Consider the following 25,137-nt stretch of genomic DNA (forward strand, 5'->3'; position numbering starts at 1 on the left):
AATTCAATCATCATGTAGGTTATTTCTTATTTGCTGTTTTGTAACTTTGTTACAATAATTTGGCATTACATTTTTTTCCCCCACCCTGTTTTATGAAGGCCCACCGGTTTGAACATTTCTCATTTCTGGTCTTGCCCCCTGGTTGAGATTCACTTTGAATTCTTTCAGTTATAAATGTCTACAAACACATGACATCTGTAGGGCCATTATGACCAAATAAAGCGCTCAAATTCCACCCGTCTCCTTTGCTTCTCTCTCTCTCCATATCCAACATCCTCTCCCTGCCCTTCTTGCTTTATTTGTTATTATTCGTTTCGTTTTAAAAATAGTGAAATTTGGGCAGAAAATAAAAACACACTTAAGAAGCTCTTTTGAATGAAACCAAATGCAGTGAAGAACACTTAAAAAACCTGGGTATTAGTTTGGAACGACATAAGGGAGAGACAATAATTCACATTTTTGTTATACTATTCCTTTAAAGCTCATCTGACCCCTGCCAGCAGTACATTCACGCTCATGATTGGTCAGACAGTCAAGAGCCCTCAGCCAATGAGCAGCAGACGTGTACAGTATGACACACATGCAGAGGGGCATTTAAAAGATGGAGGGGGTCAGAGCTGAACTCCTGCATCACAGGACTCAACTCTACAGCAGAGACCATGAGCACTCAGTTCAGCAAAGGACCCACATTTGGACTCTCTGCTGATGTCAGGAATAAGGTATGTGCACTTTATAATACAAAAGCAATAGACTTGGAAGCCCTGCCAGCGTACAATGTTCTTCCTCCCTTTAAATTGATGATCTTGATGATATGGTTGTTTCCTATGCTAACATTACTTTCCTTCAATTTCTCACTATTCTGAAAAAACAAAAGTTGGAATTAACAAGATGAAGCTAATAATATGCTGTTTTTACCCCACAAGTCATTATTTTTTTCCCCCACCCTCACAGAAAAGGCATATGCTGAAGTGCATTCAATACATTTCTTCTACATCATCACATTCCCTTCACCATACCTAGAGATTGGCATGGTGTTATTTCAGTCAGGCTGATTTGCATTGAGAGATCATCTTATGGAAAGTGCCCCAACCAATCTCTAGGTATGGTGAAGGGAATGTGATGATGTGGGGATATTTTAATTCCAAAGGCCAAGGGAACTTTATCAGGATGCATAGTATCCTGGATCCATGAAATAACTGGCCTTTAAAAATAAAAATCTGCCTGCCTCTATGGGAATTTAACATAGAGGTGTCCTGACTTATGCAACCTGTATTTTAAGGAAGAACATTGATTTATTTATGATACATTATTCATTCACAAAGAAAATTGGTGTCCTTAAAGGTTGTATTTTTCCTCATTTTTTAAATTAAGGCATTAAGATCAATTTCCAAAAGATGATTTTTTTATTCCTCTTTTTAGTCAACTTTAGCATGGGTTTGTTCACTTAGCATGGGTTTAGCATGGGTTTGTAGCTCTCAATTTAGTTAAGCTGGTTAAGCTGGTCTGAGATCAGGAGAAAGGCACATTGTCTACCAATGCTGAATATCAAAGTGTATAAAGGAAGTCAATGGTGTCTTGTTCATTAGGGTTGGCGCAGTATTTGTGGTCATACACTAGACGTGAGCTTCTCATTAATTATGACATGGCGTGAACACAACAGGTCCTGAGAATCATTGACAATTATCTTATCTTGTAAAATGTCCCTGTACACAGAGTACGCGTGATCGGTTGCGCATTCAAAAGCGATAACAAGTTTAAATAAGCCTACTGATGTGAATATTTACTCACCGTGACATCCTTAAATTATCCAGCTTAAATTACCTGTAAATACGATCAAAAATATTTAATACTCTTTCTGCCTTTCTGTCTTTTTCCATGTTCTCTTTTCTCCCAGGCCAAGACTAAAGGCTTCTACACAAAAAGTGACATCGGTGTGAAGTATGCTGCAAAAAAACAAAGGAAATTCAATCCTGACAAGATGAAAGGAGGGGAAAGCATTATCAGCCAACAGGTCACATGACAAATATTTGGAAAAAGACGTAACGTAACATACAATTAAACAGAAATGGAAATTAGTCTAAACTAGACAAATATCAAGAGTGTGTAAATTAACTATTTGAATTACAGTTGCATTTGATATAAATGTATGCCCCTGGTCCTGCAGCTATGTTAAGACACAATAAACAAATAGGTTACACTTTATTTCAATAGTCCACTTTAGACATTCTAGCTAAAAGTAACTTTGCAACTACATGTCAACTAACTTTAATTAGAGTATTAGTACTGTCTGCTTAATATCTGCTAACACTTTATTTTGATGCTCCCCAACAGACATTCTACTGACTATAAGAAAATTTGCAACTACATGTCAACTTATTCTACTAACCTGAACCCTAACACCTAACCCTTACCTAACAGTCTACTAGAGTTAGTCGACATGTAGTTGCAAATTAATGAAAGTTAGTTGACATGTAGTTGCAAAGTTAATTGTAGTAGTTAGTACTGTAAAATGTCTGGAATAATTTGGTGAAATATGGTTATATTGTGAAATTTTAAATAGCTGTTTTCTATTTCAATTTTTTTTTCTGTGATGGAAAAGCTGAATCTTCAGCAGTGTCACAAGATCCTTCAGAAATCATTGTAATGTGCTGATCAAGAAACATTTCTTATATACACTACAGTATATTACATTTCTTCATATTTTTGTGGAATCCATGATACATTGTTTTCAGGAAATTTTATGATTTGAAAGTAAAAAAAAGCATTTATTTGAAATAGAATAACTTTATTAATGTATTTTCTGTCTCTTTTAAATTCATTTAATGGATCCTTGCAATATAAAAGTATATATTTTTTTAAACATCTTACGAACCCCAAACTTTAGAACAGTACTAAATACACTATTTCTCATCTGATTCATAGATGGGCTCCAATAAATTTGCCAGCCAAAAGGGCATGACCTCCTATGGAACCAGACGCCATCTCTATGATCCCAGTATGGGCATGGAGAAACCAGCGGATCGATCCACTATAAACCTCCAAATGGGCACAAACAAATGTGCCAGTATGGTGAGGGCACATCCTGCATTAACGCCAAAATCACTGTAATTATGGGATGACCACTCCGCTCATGTCCTCCTCGGATATTATGAGTGCCAACACTCATAGCAGCAAAATGAATACATGTGTGGCTTTATTGCTGATGGCCGTAAAATACTTTCATCACACTATTAATTCACCTCTTAAAAAATGCTGAGTAATTCAGAAAGTAGCATTGGCTTGCAAGTTCAAGAATGCCCCAAAAATAGAACTCCAGAATATTGCAATTGCAATACATTTAATATATTATTAATGACACCTTTGTCCTGATGTAGGCTGGAATGTTTGCTCTTGGCACGGCAAGACAAGTGACGGAAAAGAACGTGAATCTAGACCCGGTGGACTCGACCACAGTGTCGCTGCAGATGGGAACCAACAAAGTGGCGTCTCAGAGCGGCCAAACTCCGATGGGAGGATCACGTCTAGTGTACGACCGCAAATACTGCGCCAAGCCGAATGAACAACACGACACTGACTTCCTTAATTAATGCACTTTGGTATTCAGCATTGGTAGAGAATGTGTCTATCTCCTGATCTCAGACCAGCTTAACTAAATTAAATGATCATCTTTACGTGGATGATGTAGGGATACATTTTCTCTCCTTAATTAGAAAAACAATTAAGCTAGTCTCCCATTAGTTCTACCACACAAAATCTTCTAAACTCCGAATCAACTTGTTAAGGTGCTTCATTATGGATCAGATGTCCATAATTATATTCCTTACAATTGTGTGTAATTGGTCTTTAGTCTCAGAATATACTGGATCAGAAAAAGTTTAAAAAGTTAATGGCGATTGAAAATAAACAAAAGATGATCAGTTAGTGCCTATAGGTGGGAAAATGACTAAGTCTTAAACAACAACGAAGATGTTGATACAAAGGTAATGAAAGTATAAAATGGTTATGTTATTGTTATTGTTGGACAAGACCCTGTCCTCTACATGTGGTGCCTTGTCATCAGTTATTGATTTATATTCTTTAGGATCATTAAAGGTACACTATGTAATTTTTTCTCTATCTAACGGTTAAAAAAAAACTGCATGCATTTGTGGAAGAACATTGTTTTGGTTGTGCTTCGGGTCTGTGTGACTTCACAAAATATAACACTTTACAATGAACTCTGTTAGAGAGCTACATATGTCAATTTATCTGTTCTCTAAAATACATTACCGGTCCAGTAATAAAAACACCATCATCTCCGTGTTGAAAATAAAGCCTCTCAGAGTCATACACTCGACCTGTGAACTTGAGGTACATCGATCAGGCCCGACCTCAGTGAGACGTCGGCCAGTCCTGCTTTCAATGAGCATAAACATAAAAAACAAATTTAACATTAGACTTTAAGTTTAGAATAATACCTTATTTTTTGCTTTTCGTCAGCTGGTTTCAAAGCGATTCTGTGTTGTTTTTAGTTGTTTTGCCATAATTAACACAAAACACGCTCTCGTTGAATCGTGGCGACATCATGTGGTCAACATGTGAACGTGACGTCTGTTTGGCTGGAATTCACTGAGGTCTGAAGTGGGACATTTGATTTGGGATATTCCCACGTCAAACCTCGTCTGGGACGCAGCATTATAATAGGCTTAACATAGTGAATAAGGGGGAGACAGAAACAAGTTTTAGAAGAAGGATTGATGATCTATGGACTAATTTTTTGTTAATTGTTTTTAAAGTTGCATAGTGTACCTTTAGAGAAAAAGTAGTTGAATCATTCACTGATGTCTGTTCAGATACTGTATATGTTCAGAATATACACCAATTGTGTAAGTATTAAGTAAGTGATGCAATGTTGAGGAAAGTTTAGAGGAAAGTGTGAAAATGTCTCAGCAGAAAGAAACCAAGATGTCTTGGCAACTGCATATATGTGTGTTTTTTTTGTCACAAAAAAATGCTTCGAAAACAGAATAGCATTAAAGAGAAATCTTTGCCCTACTTTCTGAGGCTAGTAACAAATAGTTAATTAATATTTTCATTAACAGATGCAAAAATATTGTGTCTTAGTCCTACACTGTTTTATATAAGGGCATCCTTAAAAGATCTACTGACAAGTACATGATACAGTGTTTGATACCATAATATTGAATGATATTGGACCATCTGTTACTCCAAGGCTCTTCAGAGAATGGAATTGCCTTAGTAAGCTACATATCCATATGTTACCATCTCCAAAAAACATAGTAATATCCTGCTTTTTTGTCAATTTTCTTTAGAATTCTCTCAATTTTCCCCCTTCTGCATTTTGAATATAAAACATTATCTTTTATAATTGGTAGGCTAATAAACATTTGAGCAAATTAATGTGTCCTCTATTTTTTACTCTGTGAAAATCAGTAAATTTGTTGTGTCACAAATCTTCACTAAGGAGAGCCACTGACACTTCAAAAGGCTCTGCAAGGGGCGGGAACAAATTTGCCCATTTTGTTATTGGAGGTCCGACTCATTCAATCTAACAGTTTCAAAGAACCACATAAAAAGAACGATTCAGTGAATCGTTCACGCCGTGACGCAATTCACTGATTGTTCATGTGACACTGGCGTGTAATACAGCTAATTTTAAAATAAGCTACTAAAATGTATTTACATTTTTTGAAAAAGGTCTTGCTCATTGCAGTAAAATTCTATTTATTAAAACCAACGCGTTGAAAAAAAAGATTCATTAAAGTAATAAAACGCCAGTTAAATCATCAATCAGTCCAATATGCAGTACTAGTAGTACATTTTCGCTCTTTGAAAACATGTTTGAAAGATGTGTCTGTAAGTTGTTTTATTTGAGAACCTCGCGAGCCGATTCGAAGCGATTAGTCCCGTTTCGTGAACGTGTTCAACCGATTCATTGAAAAGATCCAACTCACAAGAACCGAACTCGCATGTGATTTGCTTTAGAATTCAGTGTCATTTGAGCTCGGCAGGCATGTACCAACAGGTATTATATCAAAACATTCTCACATTTTGTGCTATAAATGTATTTTCGTACCTGAATAAATTACAAATATGCTAACAAGTACAAGTTTAATTGATCATATTAGTCGTTTTTCTGAATCGCGACCACGAGCGTCAAAGTGTAAGAGAATCCGTGTTTGCAGTTAACGTTAACGTTAGCTTCAGACAGTTAACGTTAACTGTTACGTTAAAAAACACTGAAACACGTTATTGAACATTCCTTGGACATTTATGGCAATTATATGAAAACCACAATTTAAGATTTAATTGTTACATTTGGGAGATTAGGATAAACCTGCAAGAATGATCATTGAATTATTAATGAACGCTTCAAATTTTTACACAACCCTCTGGAATACTTGCTTCTCATTGGTCACTTTCGTCAATCTGTGCTGTGATCTAATTGTTGAATGAACTATTATTGTCAATGGCAACAGATTTCTCATGTAACTGTCTATCTATTAAAAAAAATACATAAATTGACATGACCGAATCTCGCATTAATATTGTTTTGAGTTGAATTAATTAGACAGAATGTTGCCACTGACCTATTACTATATTATCTGTAATACTTCATTATCCATGGGTCAAAATTTGTGTGGGTGGGCAGTGGCACCGTCCATGCAGGATCTGTCCCCCTTGATGATGAGGGCCCTGATTTGCAATAATGACTGGCTGGTTGTTTATGATCCCAACTGTATGTGGCTAATGAAACGGGAGAACAAAAAGTTCAGGAATGTACAGTCTTTATTACTTTTTTTTTTGTTCCTAAAGTGTAATACAACGCTGCTTTACTTTTCTAATCCGTTCTTACTCTGTGTGTATTCTCAGATGTCATTTAAAGAGCTGGTGAAAGTGTTAGGGCTGGGAGCCGTAGCTTTCGTTCTGGGTGTGGAGTGGTTAGACTGGCTGATGCGGCGTCTGAGAGTCTCTCGCGGGCCCCTGAAAGAAGTTCTGTTCTTTCCTTCACCCCATGTCTGTGTCGAGCACCTGTTCACACGCCATAGACGTTTCCCCTGGTAGTTAGGTCCACTTTTTCTAATCTAAATGTGTAATAATGTGTAAAACAACTAATTTCTCTTGCTTCTTTGGACCCTCAGTTCATGTCCCCTCCCGCATGGCTTTGAGACGTCCTTCTCCAGGCTCCTTGAGCATCTCCTGTCTGCACGTACGTCACTGGACCTGTGTGTGTTCTCCTTCTCTCACATGGAGCTGAGTAGAGGGATTCTCCACTTGCACAAACAGGGAGTCATTGTACGAGTCGTTACGGACAGAGACTACATGTCCATCACTGGATCTCAGATCGGCACTCTCCGTAAGGCAGGTGTGTGTGTATTATCGCTGCTGCATTGCAAGTATGGACTTGTTACTGCTAATAGATACACAGACGTGCTGACATAAGCTTGTAAGATACAGCTGCTGCATTAATAGAAATGCATAAATCCTGTAGCAGATCATGGCAGGTGGAGCTGGGGAGGTAGAGGGGTTCAGAGAAACACTGATGGCTCGCTGCAGGACCAGTTTACAGCGAACACTGAACCAGATTTTTTAAATGTTGAGCAATTCTCATTAGCTTCAGGACCCTCAGAGGCCAATCAACTTGTGCCATGTATTAACTATGTAATTGCTTGCAGATTGCATGTAAAGGACCTATCAGACTGCTAGAAGATTATGTACACACAGACACGTATACATACAGTATATGTGTTTGTGTGTAAATAATCTTCAAGCCAACAAATTATTTTAGTCCTGAGCATTACTAAAAAATGTAAACAACCACAGAAATGTCTGACTTTTTAAGAGTTTATTCATTTTCATTACTCTCCCAGGCTAAAAAATAAATACCAGAAATGTTCAAACTCCCTCATATTTCCAGGTTTTTTATGACTAAGTGAACCTCATTGTTTTATTTAGCATGGGCCTGTCCTCACAACTGTGGTATGCAGTATGAAATTATTTATAGTCAGAACTTATACGACTGTAGCAAAGTGGTAAAACTGTCATTCATACCTTGATTACAACAGCAGCACAGCTCGCACATGTTCTGTCTGGCTCAACCTTTGTTATTTCAGTACACACACTGCTGTAACTTCTGCAAGCTCTCACACCCAGGCTTCTGCGAACTGTGAAACTCACGGCCTGACGCATTAGTGCAGAATTAAAGGATCTCTAGTCTAGATGATTCACACACGGGGGGGATTGACAGATGTTTATAAATCACATCTGTTGTTAATTTGCAAGTGGATTTGGAGCTAATTGATGGTTTCCCATCTGTTTGTTTTCACCTCTGTTACAGGCATCTGTGTGAGGCACGAGATGAGCGCAGCTGTTCATATGCATCATAAATTTGCATTAGTGGATGGCAAGAAATTGATCACTGGCTCCCTCAACTGGACCCTAACCGCAGTCCAGAGCAACAAAGAAAACATCATGATTACAGAGGAGCCGGCGCTTGTACAGCCCTATCAGCAGGAGTTTCAGAGGCTGTGGGAGGCCAATGATCCGACCAATCACAAACCTCAAACCAAGTTGAAACCTAGTTTTGTGATTTCTGACTGACTGACTTGTTTTATGAACGTTTTTTTTTTTTTTTTTAAATAGCAATTTTCACATTTTGTTCAATATGATTATTTATTTTTTTCAAAGATGTGCCCTAATCAAAAACTAGTTAAAATAAAATCTGCTCAAATAATCCATAGCTCTGCTTATAAACACCTAGTGTGTAGAACAAGCTGAAACCTGTGAGTGTGTTTTATAGCCATGCTTTTGATTGCTCAATTGCTTATGGTGCTCGCCTTTGTGTTCCTCTTTTGTGACTAGGAGATTTTAGATAAGCTTGTTTCTGTACCTACTGTATGTACCTGAATATCATAATAAATATCTTTAAATAAAAAAGATATAAATAGACTTAATGTACTGAAGGATTTATTAAAATAAATAATAATTTACTCTATTTGCGTTTGCTTGTAATTGAGTACAAGCAGTTAATTTTGTTGATATTTTTACATTTATGTGTATATATATATATTGTTTCAATTGTTGCTTGCTTTAGTTGGGCTAGTATTTTAGAATACGCAAAAATGCTTAAATCACTAACATGATGGGATTTATACTTGGTTTTAAAAACCAAAAGAACATTAATTACATTGTTAATGTAAAAATACAAAACAGAATTGTAGTTTTTGTTTTTGATGTAGCCTAACATAAAGTAATATTTTAACCTGGAAAATGTGATAACATTAACTGTATCTGGGACAGGAATTTACATTTTATTTATTTTAAAAAATCTGTGAGGACTGTACCTCATTTCAGAACACCACACCACTATATATATATATATATGACATGTTAAAGTCTCATTTTTACCCAGTAAACTTGTTTTATGTTTGTCAGTTGCCGTTATTTTGTATAGCCTAGTAAGTGATGATTAAAAAGTGGAGAATGGACATTTGTAAGTCTATCAGCGTTAAATTCTCTTTCTTATAAATGTACATCGAGTAGATTCATCACAAAGCATGTGTAAATAAATCTTACAACTGTTACTTTTTTTCTCTCCACTTTTTGAGACTGCTAAGGGCAGCCGTTTGACAGAATGACCCGTATGTAAGTGGCAGATGATAATGCTGAGTGTGTCTGACTGACAGGAGACCTGTTGATTGGCTGCTCAGTGACTTCAGCTGGACGCTCGCCAGGGCAACTAGCTGATCTGGGAACAGCCATCGCCTTTTCGACGAGCCGTCAGACTCAGCACAAATAAAAACTGGTCGACAGCCAGGTCTCTGCAGACATCAAGCTTCTGGTTTTGCAACGCCCCTCTGAAGGAAGGGAATACTCGGTTTTTAAACAGATAAGACGAGTGAGTGAGTGGACCATTTCCAGTGTGTTTTGCTGGAAAAGTGAAACTAGATCTGCGAAGACTGGATGAGGAAACGCGCAACATCAACTTTATAGAGCAAAATAAACACCTCTAAGAAGAGACAAATAAGGTTAGTTACCATATTATGTTTGTGCCCGAAGGATACGCATTTTTCATTAATCGTTTACAGTAGAGAGATAACATTATATGAAAATGTCCATATGGGAGCATGCCTGGAACCGTTTCAAATATCTCTATCTATTCCCTTTCAACCCCAGAATTTAATTATTGCTGACATGGTCATATTAATATTTTCTGAGTGTGTAAGCTGATGTTGTGTTTGACAGATCTGTAGATTTCAGAGTTTAGGGTGTGTGATGCTGTTTGTGTCAGATCACATCTAACTTGCCATTTAATCTTACTCTTAGCCTGTATGCACAAAAGGGCTTTCATCTAACCTAGGCTAATTTTATTTCAAATTGCAGTGGCACAACAGAATTGTGTTCATTCATGTGTGTAAGGTGTGTCATATCCTGGTAACTCCCTCCTCAGGTAATTTACAGGTGTTAATGTGATCACCTCTTTCTCATGCTTGAGCAGGATGTTAATACTTGTTCAGGAAGGTCTCTGCCGTTTTTCTTAAGGAAATTGGTGTTTATGGGAATAATTTAGGGTGAATTCAGGTTAATTGGGACACCTTTAGCAAGTCATCTCAATGGCAAAAAGTGTCCATATCACCCTGCATGAACTCACCGCATGTCATTATTTACTCATCCTCATGTTGGTGTTGTTTTTGTCTGTGGAACATAAATTGAAGACTTTTCGAAGAGTCTTAAAGTGTTTATGTCTTTTAAGCTCAAAAGGGGCCATAAAAAGACCATACAATACTATAAAAGTAATCCTTAGGATTTGTTAATTTGTATTTCAAGTCTTCTGAAGTGATACTACAAAATTTTCTGTGACAAAGAGGCTGAAATTTAAGTAGTTATTCACAGAAAATCTTCAATATAATAAAACTATATTGAAAATCGTTTTTGTTAATTGAAATGAAGCTAAAATAAAATATAAAGTTATATAATATAATTAACTTAAAATTACTTGAAAAATTAGAACTGAAAATGTGTAAATTGAAGTACAAAAATGACTAAAACTTAAATAAATCTAATTCATAAATGTCCATGTAAATAAATTAAAGCTAAATAGGACAAAAAACTAATAAAAAATTAAAAAAGCACATAAAATTACTGAGCAAAATAACACCTGAGAGAAATACCTGCATCATACAGTATCACAGGTTAGCTACACAATAATGATATAGGCCTAATCTGTATTTTCGGGTGAACTCTTTCCCCTATTCTTATTATGTGCTTCCCACTTTAAGCACTGGTTTCTGTCCAAAATGAATTGTGCTGAGCTGGTCTCTGCTGTAATGGCTCTGAATCAAGGAAAGATCCTCACTCAGCATGTCTGATGCGCAAGGAAAGAAAGAAAGAAAGAGAGAGATAGATGACAGTGAAAGAAGAATAGCTACTTTAACTAAGGCAAATCAGCACTGGGTGAGTACTGGAATTAGCATTAAGCTAGTACAACCATTGTTTTGCTGCATCCGAAATCGAATACTTCCCTAACATATAGCATGTGAAAAACAGTTTGCCAACATAGTATGTCCAAATACATAGTATTTGAAAAACAGCAGGTAAATAGTCCCCGGATTCTGATGCTGGTAGGTCACATGATAATGATAACATGGCAGATGTAGTACGCCCTGTGTAGTGACAAATTGGGTCCTCCCTGAAATCGGGTCTCCTTTAGGACCCCAAGCAATCCCATTGGTTTAAATTGCTTTTAATAGGTACTCTATTTAGCGATTGCTTACAATTCCTCCAAAATCATGTGATGATAAATGCTATTTCAACTACATTATAACGCCCATTTATGTCTCTATTAGTTAGTTTATAGCTATACTAGCATAGCATACAGATAAGTGATTATATATCTGATAGCTTAGTTTATACACACATTTGCACTTTACCTACATATATTCTCAATCACCTTTAATGTAATTATGAGTTAAATTAAGTGTTACATGTCCAAATATTTCAGTTATAAATAGAACAAATTAATGATGTTCAATTAATCACTTGATAAACTATAATTATTATTAATTATACAATTACGTTCAATTGGTTTTATTATGCACTAATGTGTTTTCGTATTAACTGACGGTTTGATGAGACCTGATTTCAAGGGAGGACCGGCTAGTTTCGTCTACTCTTATGACGTCACTCACGTCGAAGGCAAGCAACGATTGATCGGGAAGAAATGTGTTGTCTAACATGTATTGTAACAAATAAAAATATTGTGTAGGCCTAGTCTGTACCCAGCATAACTGACGCCGGTATCTGTGGACTTTTAAGGTGATCAGCTAACCTAGCTAGTTGTTTTTATTGATGGCATTTTAATTCGATGTAAATGTTGTAAATGCTAGTGAGAAGAAAAATAAAAAACTTTTAGATATCAATCTGCATATGCAATGGACATCAGTTATGCTCGCGTATTTGAAGGTATCTTTAGTAAAACGCCTCTATATTTAACAAAGCACATACAAAAGACCTGAACCGGAAGCGATTGAACCTGTTTTACAAAATACGGAAGTTTGTTGCACATAACTCCCATTACATTGGTGACATCAGCGACGACTTAGTTACAGCCAATGAAATTTCAGGAGGAGGAGTCATAGACCTGCAACAAAGCATCAGCAAGCATGTCTTCTGCAAGCAACCGATCTGTTCTTCATATTCCTCTTATGCACTGCAAATCCGCACACAGACAACTTGGATTGCAAGCTTTTTGTGGGATACCGATTTTAACAGGAATAAATCCAGTCTCGCACGAGACTTCCTGATTCACTTTGTGATTTTACGTTATTTCCTGTGTCACTTCACTTCTATGGTTGTGAGTTTGTAGACCAGACAGCCAGCATAAATGAGCAAAAGGGTCACAGCATTCTCAGGGCCCAACATGTGAAGGTGGTTTTCTTCTGTTTAGATTTGCTGGAGGGTTAGACAACCGTCCTTATTAACCCTCATTGACATTGGTGACGACATAGCTTGTCTCTCTTACATTTTGACTTTTCCTCCGCCCCTCCAGATGGCGTCGGCCAACGATACCCGTAATCAGACGCAGGTGCAGAAGGATGTGGCCGATCAGAATTTTGACTACATGTTCAAGCTCCTCATCATTGGCAACAGCAGTGTTGGGAAAACTAGTTTTCTGTTCCGTTACGCTGACGACTCCTTCACCTCTGCGTTCGTCAGCACGGTCGGCATCGACTTCAAAGTTAAAACGGTTTACCGCAACGAGAAGCGAGTCAAACTGCAGATATGGGTGAGTGTGGAAGATGAGACATTAAAGTCGTTTATGTAGTTTACATGAGGATGGTGGGTAGTGCCAATATTTGTTCATTTAAAGTCTAGACAAACAATGGTGTGCATATTTTCAATTTGTTTTTTCTTCAATGGTATATTATTGTGATATTAACTATTCAAAGGGTGTCAAGTCCAGGTTCAGAAAGTAAAATTCCTCCTCAGTATTTTGTTCCAATCACCTGGATTTGCTAATTAGCACAATTTTTCAGCCAGGAGTGGAACTAATTAGTGAAATCAGCTGGCTGAGTTAATGGGTGGAATAAACATATGGCAGGACTTTTACTTTCCGACCCCTGGAATTTACACCTCTGCAACTATTTTAGATTTACCTGCCCCTTAAATGGCACACTAAAACAAAACCGTCTGTGGTTGGATGCTTTAAACATTGATCTGATATTTTTTTCTCTCTCTGACTGGGCAGTTTTTGGTCAGAATAAGCTTGAAAGTAGACCAGACTTCAACAGAGTGCATTAGTATCGCCCACTTTTTAGTGGCTTTGGTTTTGGAAGTCTTTTTACCTTAGGAGTTATGGTTACTTAAAAAGGCCAGTAGATGGCGATGTCACTTTGTAAAGACTGAACACATAATACGCAAGCACATGACATTTTTTTTTTTTTTTTTTTTACAAATTCGTGTTTTTGTAGTTTACACAAAGTTGGTACCGTTAAAACCGGTATCGTTTTCAAAACCTTGCGCTTTGAATCCCGTTTTCAAAAGTTTGCATTTTCAGGCCCCTAAAACGACGTTGTTGTGAAATGAACAGCCATAACGCATCAAAAGTTTTTAGTTGAAAACGGTATCACGTTAACGGCCCCTAATAACTAGGATACTAAAGGCCCGTTCACACCAAGGACTATACGATAACTATAAAGATATCGTTTCTAAAAAATGTAGTTATCCTTCATGTGTGAACGGCCTTAAAGGCTTCAGTGAGGGCACAATCCCATGAAGCATTGCAAATGTCATAACTGAATTGAAACGACAGATAAATATAAAAAACTATTAATTTAAAGTTGTAGATTGTGTATATAGAAACAACTAATTTTATGTTTATTTCACAATATGTATACGTCATTCAGTGATTCGTGGGAGTGAGCGACCACTAAAGAGTTTTCTTGACGTGATTTGCTAATTTACATTTTCTGACTGGTGGAGATTTCTCTGCAGAATTATAGGTATTGTAGTTTTTCACCAGCAAATCCCACCATTATATATGATTATTTTAACAGTAAGTTGAAAAAATGTGGACTGATGAAAAAAATTGTATACCGGGCCGGCATCAATTAACTACCTCATATATCTCACTGTAGGGCTTTCTTTAAAGGTTTTTAAGTTGGATTTTTCTCTTCCGAAATCCGACTGGTGCGCTTTAGTTTGGGTATGTGAGTCTTTGGAGCAATGCTTTTAGTTGCCAGAGTTTAAATGCATGCAGTTTCACTGCAGGTATATTGGAAGAATAATGTCAGTGCTTTAAAATCTGTTATTATTCATATTTACAGTTTAAGCCAGAAAAGAAAGACTTGTTATTGCCGAAGTCGAATGTTGTGAAAAGAGGATCCACTAACCATGTGTCACTATGACTTAGTACTTTGATCAAGATAATTTAGTTGTGTGGTTTGTGTGTGTGTGTTTGTGTGCGTCTGTGTGTGTCTATGTGAGCAATGATGGTTAATGTTACAAAACATCCAGACCAAACCAAACCAGATGGCCCCATCATTTGATGCATTATTTGTGGGGCACACACACACACACACACGCACACACACATGGCTAAATCCATTTTAAGGGAACCTTTAGAAAATAAAAGCCATAAAATCAAATTGGTTGTGCTTTTTGAAAGTCCAGACCAGCATCCATCTGGCTTGTGCAGTGAATCACTAATTGAATCAATACTGAGACAGGACGTTGGCCCAGTGCTGCCAAAGAATTTTTTATGATCTGGTGTGTGTTTTTGTGGCTGCATAGGCTAAGTGTTTTAAGTTTGTTTGTTAAATTTCTTTAAATTCCTTTGTTTTGAAACGATAATTTTAGTTGTTATTGTTGTTGTTCGGCAGTCACAGCCTTAGCCTTCCTCGACAGAGGAAGCGACAGTACTTTCTGTTGATGAAAGGAAGTGGGTGAGAACGTCTCAAGAGGTGTTGAGTAGCATTTTCCCAGAATGCACTTGTGTGCTGATAACCCACCATAGAACAACTCAGCTCTGCCTCCAGTAATCTGAAATTGACTAGAATAGAGTGTCATCTAGTAACTAGATTTTTTACATTACATGTGGAAAACTTATGGACACAATGCTGGGATTGTGGGTAAATTGCCAGGACGTTATTAAGGTTGCTAGGGTTTTCTAGGTAGTTGCTTGCTAGACCAAGTTAGAGTCCACCATCAAGTCAGATGATATTCTGCCTTGCCAGGTATTAATTAAACATTTTATAATACAGCAAGTGAAAATTGTTAGTATGATTGATTAAAAAAGTTGAAGGAAAATGATGTCAAGGCTGATGCACAGCTGATGGCACAGTCCCAATTGTTGAATCATATTGCGCTGATGCTTTTATCATACCAGAGGTTCTCAACTGGGTTTGCTTCAGGGCGCTTATTTTACATTGGATATCAAGTGGCGACCCATACCATACAAAAGTTTATTGAACAAAAATTGAAATACATTTGCATTGCATTGCATGAAAATGTGATTAACTGGGAATTCATATAGTCTCGTCGCCGGTTCAGCAGCCAATCAATCGCTTCTTACTATCTACTCTGGTATTTATTGGGCCCTCCTCCTCCCCAGCACCACCTGTCTAGATCTGCTACTTTTGTCTTGCAGCAGCACGTTTTACTATCATATAACGTTAAGGTTTAGCAGAGCAAGTCTTCGTAGTTTGCTCCGCAGCATCAGCATGTTTTCTTCTCTGTATTTCTTATGGTAGCAGATCTAGTCTGCCAAAACCAGACCTATTACATTTCGCATTCATAAAATGTGTGTAACAAACTACTCCGATGGTTATCAGGACCGAAATGTAGTTTTCTCCTCCCTTTTAAAGATTGATATCGCCCATTTATTTTTCTATCTTAATTATTAACTATACTGATTATATGGTTAGTTGCATTTTATTATTTGCATATTATTATTTAGCATTGCACTTTTTTTCCCCTAGAGAACCACTGCATTAAATCCTCTTTACTGGTTTCAGTAAAGGCCCTCGTCTGTCGTCAAGATCCCAGAGCGCAGTCCAAGCCTTGTGGTGTGTGTGTGTGGTGTATTTAGTGGGTGCGGAGGAGCCACATTGCTCTTTACTAAGTGTTTGGAAATGTTTAGTTAATAATCAGTCATGTTTTATTGACGATATTTCTATAGCAGTGAGTAAGAAGTAAAATAATCAAATGGTGTTTGTTTTGTATCTCCACACACATGTTTATTAGACTTTCAGTTACAATTTAGACATTCTACTAACTAACTATAAGTAACTTTACTACTACTCTAACTCTCATTAGAGTATTAGTAGACTGTTAGGTTAGGGTTAGGGTTAGTATAAGTTGACAGGTACTTGCAAAGTTCCTTATAGTCAGCAGAATGTCAATTGGGGAGCATCAAAATAAAGTGTCAGCAGATACCAAGCAGACAGTCTCCTAATACTCGAATGACTGGCAGTTGACAACATGACAGGTAGTTACTTATACTTAGTAGAATGTCTAAAGTGGATTACCGAAATAAATGATCCATTTAACAGCCAAAATAATCTCATTCTTTCATGAACTTTAGGATATAGTTCAAAGTTCAGGTAAAGACCTCTGAGATCGAACAGGCCTAAATCCTTATTCTAATAGCTTAGGGGTGTTTAAAACTAGCATATTTTCATGCAATGTTAATTGTATGCTTTATAATGGATTGCCATAACATTCTGTAGTAGTCACCAAAAAAAAAACTTTTGGATTTGTGCCGCCTTTTTTTTTTTTTCAGTTATTATTTTTATTATAAACTCTTGGGACACTAAAGTGTATCATATATTTGTTGAAAGTACCATATACAGTATGTGCGTGTTCTCATTTGCATGTACTCTCTCTCTCTCTCGTTTACTTTAAGGAGGAGTTCATCATTTAAAGGCAAGGGCGAATGTAATTTGAGGCTTTTCGCCATGAAGGAAGAGCAAATATTACGCATTACATTGGGTTAGTCATCACAGTGCTCTGTAGATTTAACTGCTGTATTGACACAGTCATGGACATTGAAGAATCATTTCCTGACTTTAAAGGTTGCTTTCGGATCAGAATGAAGCATGTAAGATTGCACAGGCAGAAATGGTTCATTTGTCTTTGTTATAAAGTTAGTCGTCATCGTGTGTGTGTGTGTGTGTGTGTGTGTGTGTGTGTGTGTGTGTGTGTGTGTGTGTGTGTGTGTGTGTGTGTGTGTGTGTGTGTGTGTGTGTGTGTGTGTGTGTGTGTGTGTGTGTGTGTGTGTGTGTGTGTGTGTGTGTGTGTGTGTGTGTGTGTGTGTGTGTGTGTGTGTGTGTGTGTGTGTGTGTGTGTGTGTGTGTGTGTGTGTGTGTGTGTGTGAATTGCAGCTAGCACATCTTATCTCTGTTGAAAGAAGGGGCTGGGGCTTTTGTTAAGCTCCCATTAGTTTGAATTCAGTTCTTCCCCTAAAATACAATACATGCATATATACAACCCTCTAACAGCTGCCCAAACCAAGGGTTACCATGGGAACCTACATAGGTGAGGTCACAGCATTCTAAATCAAGTCAAGGCCTTTCAGTATCATGGAAACTAATCAAACGTTGCCTAGTTACCAGATTAACATGGCTGTTAACCTCTAAACAGACACCCTGAGTCTGTTTAATTTGCATTGCATTTACTTGAATAATTAAGTTTCGTCTTTTACTTGCACTTAGACATGCACTAACAGAAATTATCAAATATTTAAGATATGTTTGCATTAATGGGTTAGTTCAACCAAAAATAAAAATGATCCCATAATTTACTCACCCCCGAGCCATCGTAGGTTTATATGACTTTCTTCTTTCAGCCAAACACAGAGTTGTATATTAAAAAAATATCTGGGCTCTTCCGAGTTTTATTACGGGAGTGAATAGTAACTGAGATTTTGAAGCCCAAAAAAGCACATCCATCCATCATAAAAGTAAGCTTTGCTGCCAATATAAAATTATCTAACATTGTCAATGTACCTGTGATTTTTAATTGCCCATTAAGTTTAAATAAATATGTAATTAGAGTAGTTGTGATCCCTCTTGTGTGAGTAATTGAGGATTAAAGCTATTACTAAACACATTATTTGCTTCAAGTTTTACATGGATTTTAAATACAGAAATGTCGGCCTTCTGAAAAGTATAATCATGCACATGTATATAGTTATATATACTAAATATATTAGTTTCACCATTTAATATGAATTACTGAAGTACATAAACTGTTGCATGATATTCTATTTTTTTCGAGTTTCACCTGCATACCAGCAACCAACCATAGAGAAAAATGACTCGTAAAGTTGACAGTCTCAAAGCATATAAAGCAATGGATGGTTTCTGCAATCCAAATGGTTTCTGTTATACAGTGTTTTAGGAAGTAATGCTTTGATGTATAAAACATGTGTTAAATGACTATATTTAGGATGCTTGTATGTTGTTTCTCAGGACACAGCAGGGCAGGAGAGGTACCGAACCATAACCACAGCGTATTACAGAGGGGCCATGGGCTTTCTGCTAATGTATGACATCACTAACCTAGAATCCTTCTACGCCGTGCAGGACTGGTGAGTTTACTTTATTTATAGTCGTGCATGAATGCTAAGGTCCCAGAGTAATAATAATTATTTTATTTAATACCAATATGCTATGTCTCTAGGTAGTAACTCAAAGTGAGATTGAAAAGTGCCACACATTTTATAAGCGTGTGTGTGTGTGTGTTTTTTTCCAGGGCAACCCAGATTAAAACGTACTCGTGGGACAACGCTCAGGTGATTCTGGTGGGGAACAAATGTGATCTGGAGGACGACAGGCTGGTGGCCAGAGAGGACGGGCAAAGACTGGCTAATGAGCTAGGCATGTTAAAGGACAAAAGAAAGCATTATACACACACACACACACACACACACGAGCCTGTATAGACTTGATAAATAAAGACTTGAGCATGAAAGGGTTCAGAATTGACCTATCGGTAAGCCCCTCGCCTCGAACGCAGATGAGCCAATGACAGTTGAGTATCAGTTGCAAGGGGCCGGAACTCGGACATCTTTAGGTTTCAGTGCCATTGAGAAACATTGGAAGATCCAAAGCTCTCATCGGTTTTATGGTGTTTATGCTACAAAAATGGTAAAACGATGTGCCTGGGGTACTTGTAACACTGATTCCAGATATCCTGAGAGGATGGGCATGGGTATTGTTAATGTACTGAATCGCCATACTGAGCGCGTTTAAAAGTATGATAAGATTTGCGCGAACGGACTGCGAACAATTATCTGCGCAATAAGACTGAAGCCCGGTTTATTTATAATATCAATGATGTGGGCGCAGTAACCTGGTTCACTTTCTGATTGTCATACTCTCATTAAGTTACAATTAAAGTTAGTTAGTCCATGCTAGCGTACAAACCTAAAAAACTGTTCTCACATCATCTACATTGTAGGTCAAAAACAGCCATTTGCGATCATGACAACCATAACATGAGGCTTCTCCCGCTTGCATTGTGATCTGTAAACCCTCGCTTCCAAATTAATCGTGTTACGTACCATATTTATTTAAAAAACTTTTATCCATCCATGGCATATTTAAGTCCCACTTGAATGCTCCTCAACAAGAGGTGGTCCTTTGTGTCCAAAATCAATCAAAAACATCTTGGGACAAGGTGACAGCTGACAGCTGTCATTGTAAGACAGTTAGCAACTCTGTTTGTTTGTCCGAGATAGCAACAGTAACTAATGGGGGCGGGGCTTACCGATCAAGTCGTTTATGTGTTGTTTGCAATCCCTCCCAATGTTGTGTGAATTTTACTGGCTGAAAAATTATTTCTAACTTGCTATGCAATTATGCATTATTTTTTATATAGTTGTAAATGCTGCCTTTATAATACTTCATACCTTTCTTGTCCTTTTGTAGTTTTGCAGACCCAGTCCCCATGCACTTCCATTATATGACATTTAGTTGCATGGATATTCTTCAAACAAATACATTTTTCTTTTTTCACATAAAAAAAAATCATACAGGTTTGGAATGAGATGTTAACTTGCATTTAAAAGCCAAGTTCAACTCTCCTTCGGCACTTGGCGAGTGTTAATTCTGGACCCTGTGCAGGGCACGTCACCCTCTGAATTTCCTCTATGCTGCACAGCCTTATTTGGCCAGAAGAAAAGACAGGAAGAAATGCTATGAATGATGCAAGACTTTCAAAGTACAGAAAGCAAATGTGTTGCTCAGAGAGTGTACACTGACATTTATTGCTCAATAGATGTTAGATATAATGAGTTATGACATTAAATGTAGTGGATGACTATTATAGATTTGATGGCAGATACAAAACACACACTCATGCACGACTGGATCATAACGGCAGTCATTTTTATGTTTCTAGCATGTTATATGTTTGGCAACCGTTCTTCTAACCCTAATTGATGGAGTGTGAAGCTTTTCATTTCTTAAACAACGATGTAGGAAGACACATCAAGGCCATATTTCAGGATGACAATGTCAAGATTCATTAGGCTCAGATCAAATCGGCTCCTCTGAGTCCAGAGCTTAAAGTTGCAATGTGTAATATTTCTGAGGATCCATTGACAGAAATGCAATATAAGATCCATAACTATGTTTTCAGCGGTGAATAAAGACCTTGCATAATGAACCGTTATTTTTTTATTACCTTAGAATGAGACATTTATATCTCCATAACCGGGGGCGCCCCCTTCTATGAAGGTCGACATATTGTGCCGTCATGCTTCTACCGTAGCCCTAAATGCACAAATGCGTTTCGTTACTATGTTGCTCTTCGTGCAAGGAAGCAAGCTTAGTTCAGCGAATAAACACTGACACAATGATGAACAAGTGACAATAATATTCACAATAACATATAGTTTTACTGAATAATTAAGTAAACATAATTTCTTAATTTATCCTTGTAAAGAAATCTCATTGCTGAAATGGCTACTCTCTGCTATCTCAGACGATGACATCTTTTCCTGTCGGCCACCGTAACTTTTGTTGGTTGCAATTCGTAACCTCACCACTAGATGCCGCTAAAAATCACACACTGCACCTTTAAATTCATTGAAAGTATTTGGGATGTGCTGCAGGAGACTTTACAGAGTTCTGGACTCTTAAATCGTCAATACAAGATCTTGACCAAAAATGTATGCATCTCTTGATGGAAATAAATTTTGTGATGTTATGATGAGGTTCATCAATTTTTGGTTCACACTCCATCAATTAACCAAACATATAACATGCTAGAAGTAATAATCACTGCAATAATGATCCAATCATTGACTCTTAAGCATTTGCATTTAAATCCAAACAGCGAAGGGCAGTGTGTGCATGTGTGTGTGTGTATATATATATATATATATATATATATATATATATATATATATATATATATATATATAAAATAAACACATTATACTTTATGTAGAAACATTGATTTTGTAACTCTAGGTTAGTGACATGGTGACTAGAAGATCTAACAGCTGGATTTGCAGATGTTTGTTGGCATTTAATGTTTATTAGATATGTAAAAAATTGTTTAAATTATATAAAAGCTTATATCTGACAGTATATGGGGAAAAGGGTATTATAGCATTTGCGTTGTGTTAATTAGAAGTGTTGAAGTCGGTATGTAACTGAATTTTTCTACAGTATTTCATACAAAAATAAGAATAGTTCATTTTGATTTCATGGTGGCTTTAAACAAAGGCAGTAAACTAATAAAGATGGAGAATGGGAAGCTCCTGTGCGTCTGTCAAAATAAAAGTCCCACTTCAGATTCTTAAACGGCCAAACAGAAAACATAATGCCAAATATCAGCTGGCCACTAATTATATGTGTAGAATGTTTTTATTCTGCTTGTAAAAATTATATTTTTAGGTTAATAAACCAAATCTGAATCAAATCTGATTATTTCAGATTTCATATTTTGTGTGTAACTCGAGATATCTCCTCTTCTGTTTCTCTCTTTCTCTGCCATCTGTTTGCAGGCTTCCAGTTTTTCGAGGCAAGTGCAAAGGATAACATTAACGTCAAGCAGGTGTTCGAGCGGCTGGTCGACATCATCTGCGACAAAATGAACGAGAGCTTAGACGGAGACCCCAATATATTAACCAATCACAAAGGCCCAATTCTGCAAGAGACGCCCCCTGATGGGCAGAGTGGCTGTGGATGTTAATGATCCTCTCTCAACAAACACTCATACTTGAAGGCAAACATTCACACACATGCACACACTCCCTCTCTCTGTCTCTCTCTTACTCACACGTACACCAGAAGAAAAACTCTTTCAAGCCAATATATAGTATGAAATGCCAACCAAGCAGTATGTATCCAGCATAAGCCCTTTAAAATGAATAATCAACATTTCAGTTACATGAACAGGCCCCTCAGGGATTGAATGAAATGGGACGGGTTTCCCTTTGCGTGATGTGTGGCTGCTAATACATTGAACTGTGATGAGAATATCTGGGAAAATATTGCATGAAACTGCAGAGCAGGATTTAGAAATTTACATGACAAAGTTTCAACTGTTTCAAACTACACCCGTGTCTGTTTACATCATGCTCAGATAAAAAGCATTTGTTCGTCAGTGTGAAGTAGCTTGGAAATGTATATGGATTATTTTAATGGATGCAAGGTTATGTTTTACTTTAATATAGGTGATAAAACATTTTAGGACTGCTCTGGAAATATCCGGTCAATTTGATATTCAAACTTCATAGTTTTTGTTACTTGTTTTAAAATATGTCCTACTCAGATTATATTTGTCTTTGGCATTTGCTTTGAATGCAATACATTTGCTTCGCTGTGGACACTAAAGAGACCCTGAAATTTCTAATCACTGATCCTGTGACTAAACCTGGATTCTAGTCAGTAAAGGGTCATGCTTAGGTCAGGAAAGTTAAGTCACACAAATGGTTTAAAATAGGTTGCGAAAATTTAATAATTAGGTGTGTCTATGTAGACACACACACACACGGGCCAAGAAATTAGCAAAATTTAAGCAAATGTACTGTTTAATAAGCTATTGCTGTCTCAGAAAAACATCAGAGACTAAATTAAGTTTTTGGGAGTATATGGGAAGTTGTGTGTGGAGCAATGAATCACAATGAAACGAGTTGCATGGTGATGGTCAAGAGCGGTGTCTTCGAAAATCTGCTGGAAAATATAATAATAACTGTATCTCTACCGCACAGTGAAGCATGGAGGAAGATGTCATTGTGTCATTTTTTAATAAGTCAATGCTCCTGCCCAAACTGCAAAGACAACCAAGAAGAGTCCATCAGGCTCATGTTTTGTCTAGATTTGAACAGGGAGACATTTTTCAACTACTCATGAACTTTAATCTATTAGCATTGAGCGGAACAACACTGACTCTTCTTCCAGTAAAAAGCTGTCTGCAAGTAGGAAGAAAGCTATTCTGTGCCAAGTTACTTTATCTACAGTATTTGTGCAATTCTTGCTAATTTCCTGACCAGCGATTTGTGATTAAAAAGGTTAAGACCATTAAAAGACCACTTAATATTTTGCCTTGTCCTTTTTTTTTCTTACACACACACACACACACACACACACACACACACACACACACACACACACACACACACACACACACACACACACACACACACACACACACACACACACACACACACACACACACACACACACACACACACACACACACACACACACACACACACACACACACACACACACACACACAGTATATATATATGTGTGTGTGTGTATGTATATGTGTGTATATGCTTTATTGTTATTAATTTTTAATTTTTGGACTCTTAAAATGTTTTGCATTTCATCACATATCCAAAATACCAAACCAGGTAGCCACAAATGATGCATGTGTCCTTCAGTGTAGTTTGTGGTAGACTTTTCTCCTACACACCAGACTTAAGTTTGCCTGGGTCGTCTCCTGATCAACGTTTAATAATATTTATCCTCTAGCGCGCCTCCTAATCGACGTCGGCTGAGTCGGTCAACGTCTTGACCGCCACAAACACTATCACTTGGGATGATCACTCTTAATAGTTCACATACATCAAGTAAATCATTTATTGTTTCACAATGACCAGATGAAGAATACAGTCCGTTGATCTACATTTGCTGTTGACCTGCCTGTTTTTGGGTGGTTTCAAGCATCAATTCTTGGTGTAAACGGGCTTTAAGAGGGCCGCCCTAGCTGGGGCTGCATTTACTTTTGGCTTTTTGTCATTTTACGGTCCATTTGACTGTCTATTCAGTATAAGGATATACTGTATGGATATACCTAATATCCTATTCAGGATTCAGTATAATGGATGACACTTTGGTGTAACAGAATTTGCATTACAGTGAATGACGTGAAACATTACTCTGAATGATGAAACTTATACTTCAGCTTATATTGCAGGCCATCAACTGGCCACCTATATCAAACACTGAGCTTGACCAGTAAAGTTAATCACAAATATTCACAACATCTACTTATTTTCCCAAAAATCTAACAATTTGAGTTTTTTTTTTTTTTTTTTTTTGCCATTTCACTGAATGAAATGCGGTTTTGTAACTCAGGCTACTACAACATAAAAAAGGTGGAATTATC

At 37.1% G+C, this 25,137-nt stretch overlaps 3 protein-coding genes across 3 annotated transcripts; all 3 read left to right on the plus strand.

The window, feature by feature from the left end:
* The first annotated feature begins 486 nt into the window (after positions 1-486).
* On the plus strand, positions 487-3,992 carry cnn1a (calponin 1, basic, smooth muscle, a). Its single transcript, XM_077246929.1, has 4 exons — positions 487-719; positions 1,886-2,011; positions 2,923-3,069; positions 3,375-3,992. The coding sequence occupies exons 1-4, from the start codon at positions 660-662 to the stop codon at positions 3,585-3,587; spliced, it is 546 nt and encodes a 181-aa protein (XP_077103044.1). The 5' UTR covers positions 487-659; the 3' UTR covers positions 3,588-3,992.
* A 1,939-nt stretch (positions 3,993-5,931) lies between these two features.
* Positions 5,932-8,957, plus strand: pld6 (phospholipase D family, member 6). The gene is made up of 4 exons (XM_077246916.1): positions 5,932-6,025; positions 6,874-7,061; positions 7,143-7,366; positions 8,339-8,957. Exons 1-4 carry the CDS (start codon positions 6,014-6,016, stop codon positions 8,599-8,601), a joined length of 687 nt encoding a protein of 228 aa, XP_077103031.1. The 5' UTR covers positions 5,932-6,013; the 3' UTR covers positions 8,602-8,957.
* Positions 8,958-9,763: 806 nt separating this feature from the next.
* On the plus strand, positions 9,764-24,059 carry rab3da (RAB3D, member RAS oncogene family, a). The gene is made up of 5 exons (XM_077246045.1): positions 9,764-10,028; positions 13,049-13,285; positions 18,972-19,090; positions 19,255-19,379; positions 22,520-24,059. The coding sequence occupies exons 2-5, from the start codon at positions 13,049-13,051 to the stop codon at positions 22,705-22,707; spliced, it is 669 nt and encodes a 222-aa protein (XP_077102160.1). The 5' UTR covers positions 9,764-10,028; the 3' UTR covers positions 22,708-24,059.
* The last annotated feature ends 1,078 nt before the right edge of the window (positions 24,060-25,137 follow it).

The sequence above is a fragment of the Siphateles boraxobius genome, unplaced genomic scaffold (assembly GCF_051911475.1).
Source record: "Siphateles boraxobius isolate OS27281-9 unplaced genomic scaffold, OSU_SipBor_1 29, whole genome shotgun sequence".
Classification (NCBI taxonomy): domain Eukaryota; kingdom Metazoa; phylum Chordata; class Actinopteri; order Cypriniformes; family Leuciscidae; genus Siphateles; species Siphateles boraxobius.

Excerpts from the sequence above, each read along its gene's own strand:
- cnn1a (XM_077246929.1), top strand. The coding sequence starts at position 660 with ATGAGCACTCAGTTCAGCAAAGGACCCACATTTGGACTCTCTGCTGAT. Across the intron at positions 2,012-2,922 it reads AAAGCATTATCAGCCAACAG|ATGGGCTCCAATAAATTTGC; the intron begins GTCACATGACAA and ends TCTGATTCATAG. Across the intron at positions 3,070-3,374 it reads CAAACAAATGTGCCAGTATG|GCTGGAATGTTTGCTCTTGG; the intron begins GTGAGGGCACAT and ends GTCCTGATGTAG.
- pld6 (XM_077246916.1), top strand. Across the intron at positions 7,062-7,142 it reads CGCCATAGACGTTTCCCCTG|TTCATGTCCCCTCCCGCATG; the intron begins GTAGTTAGGTCC and ends TTGGACCCTCAG. Across the intron at positions 7,367-8,338 it reads CGGCACTCTCCGTAAGGCAG|GCATCTGTGTGAGGCACGAG; the intron begins GTGTGTGTGTAT and ends CCTCTGTTACAG.
- rab3da (XM_077246045.1), top strand. The coding sequence starts at position 13,049 with ATGGCGTCGGCCAACGATACCCGTAATCAGACGCAGGTGCAGAAGGAT. Across the intron at positions 19,091-19,254 it reads TTCTACGCCGTGCAGGACTG|GGCAACCCAGATTAAAACGT; the intron begins GTGAGTTTACTT and ends GTTTTTTTCCAG. Across the intron at positions 19,380-22,519 it reads AAGACTGGCTAATGAGCTAG|GCTTCCAGTTTTTCGAGGCA; the intron begins GCATGTTAAAGG and ends ATCTGTTTGCAG.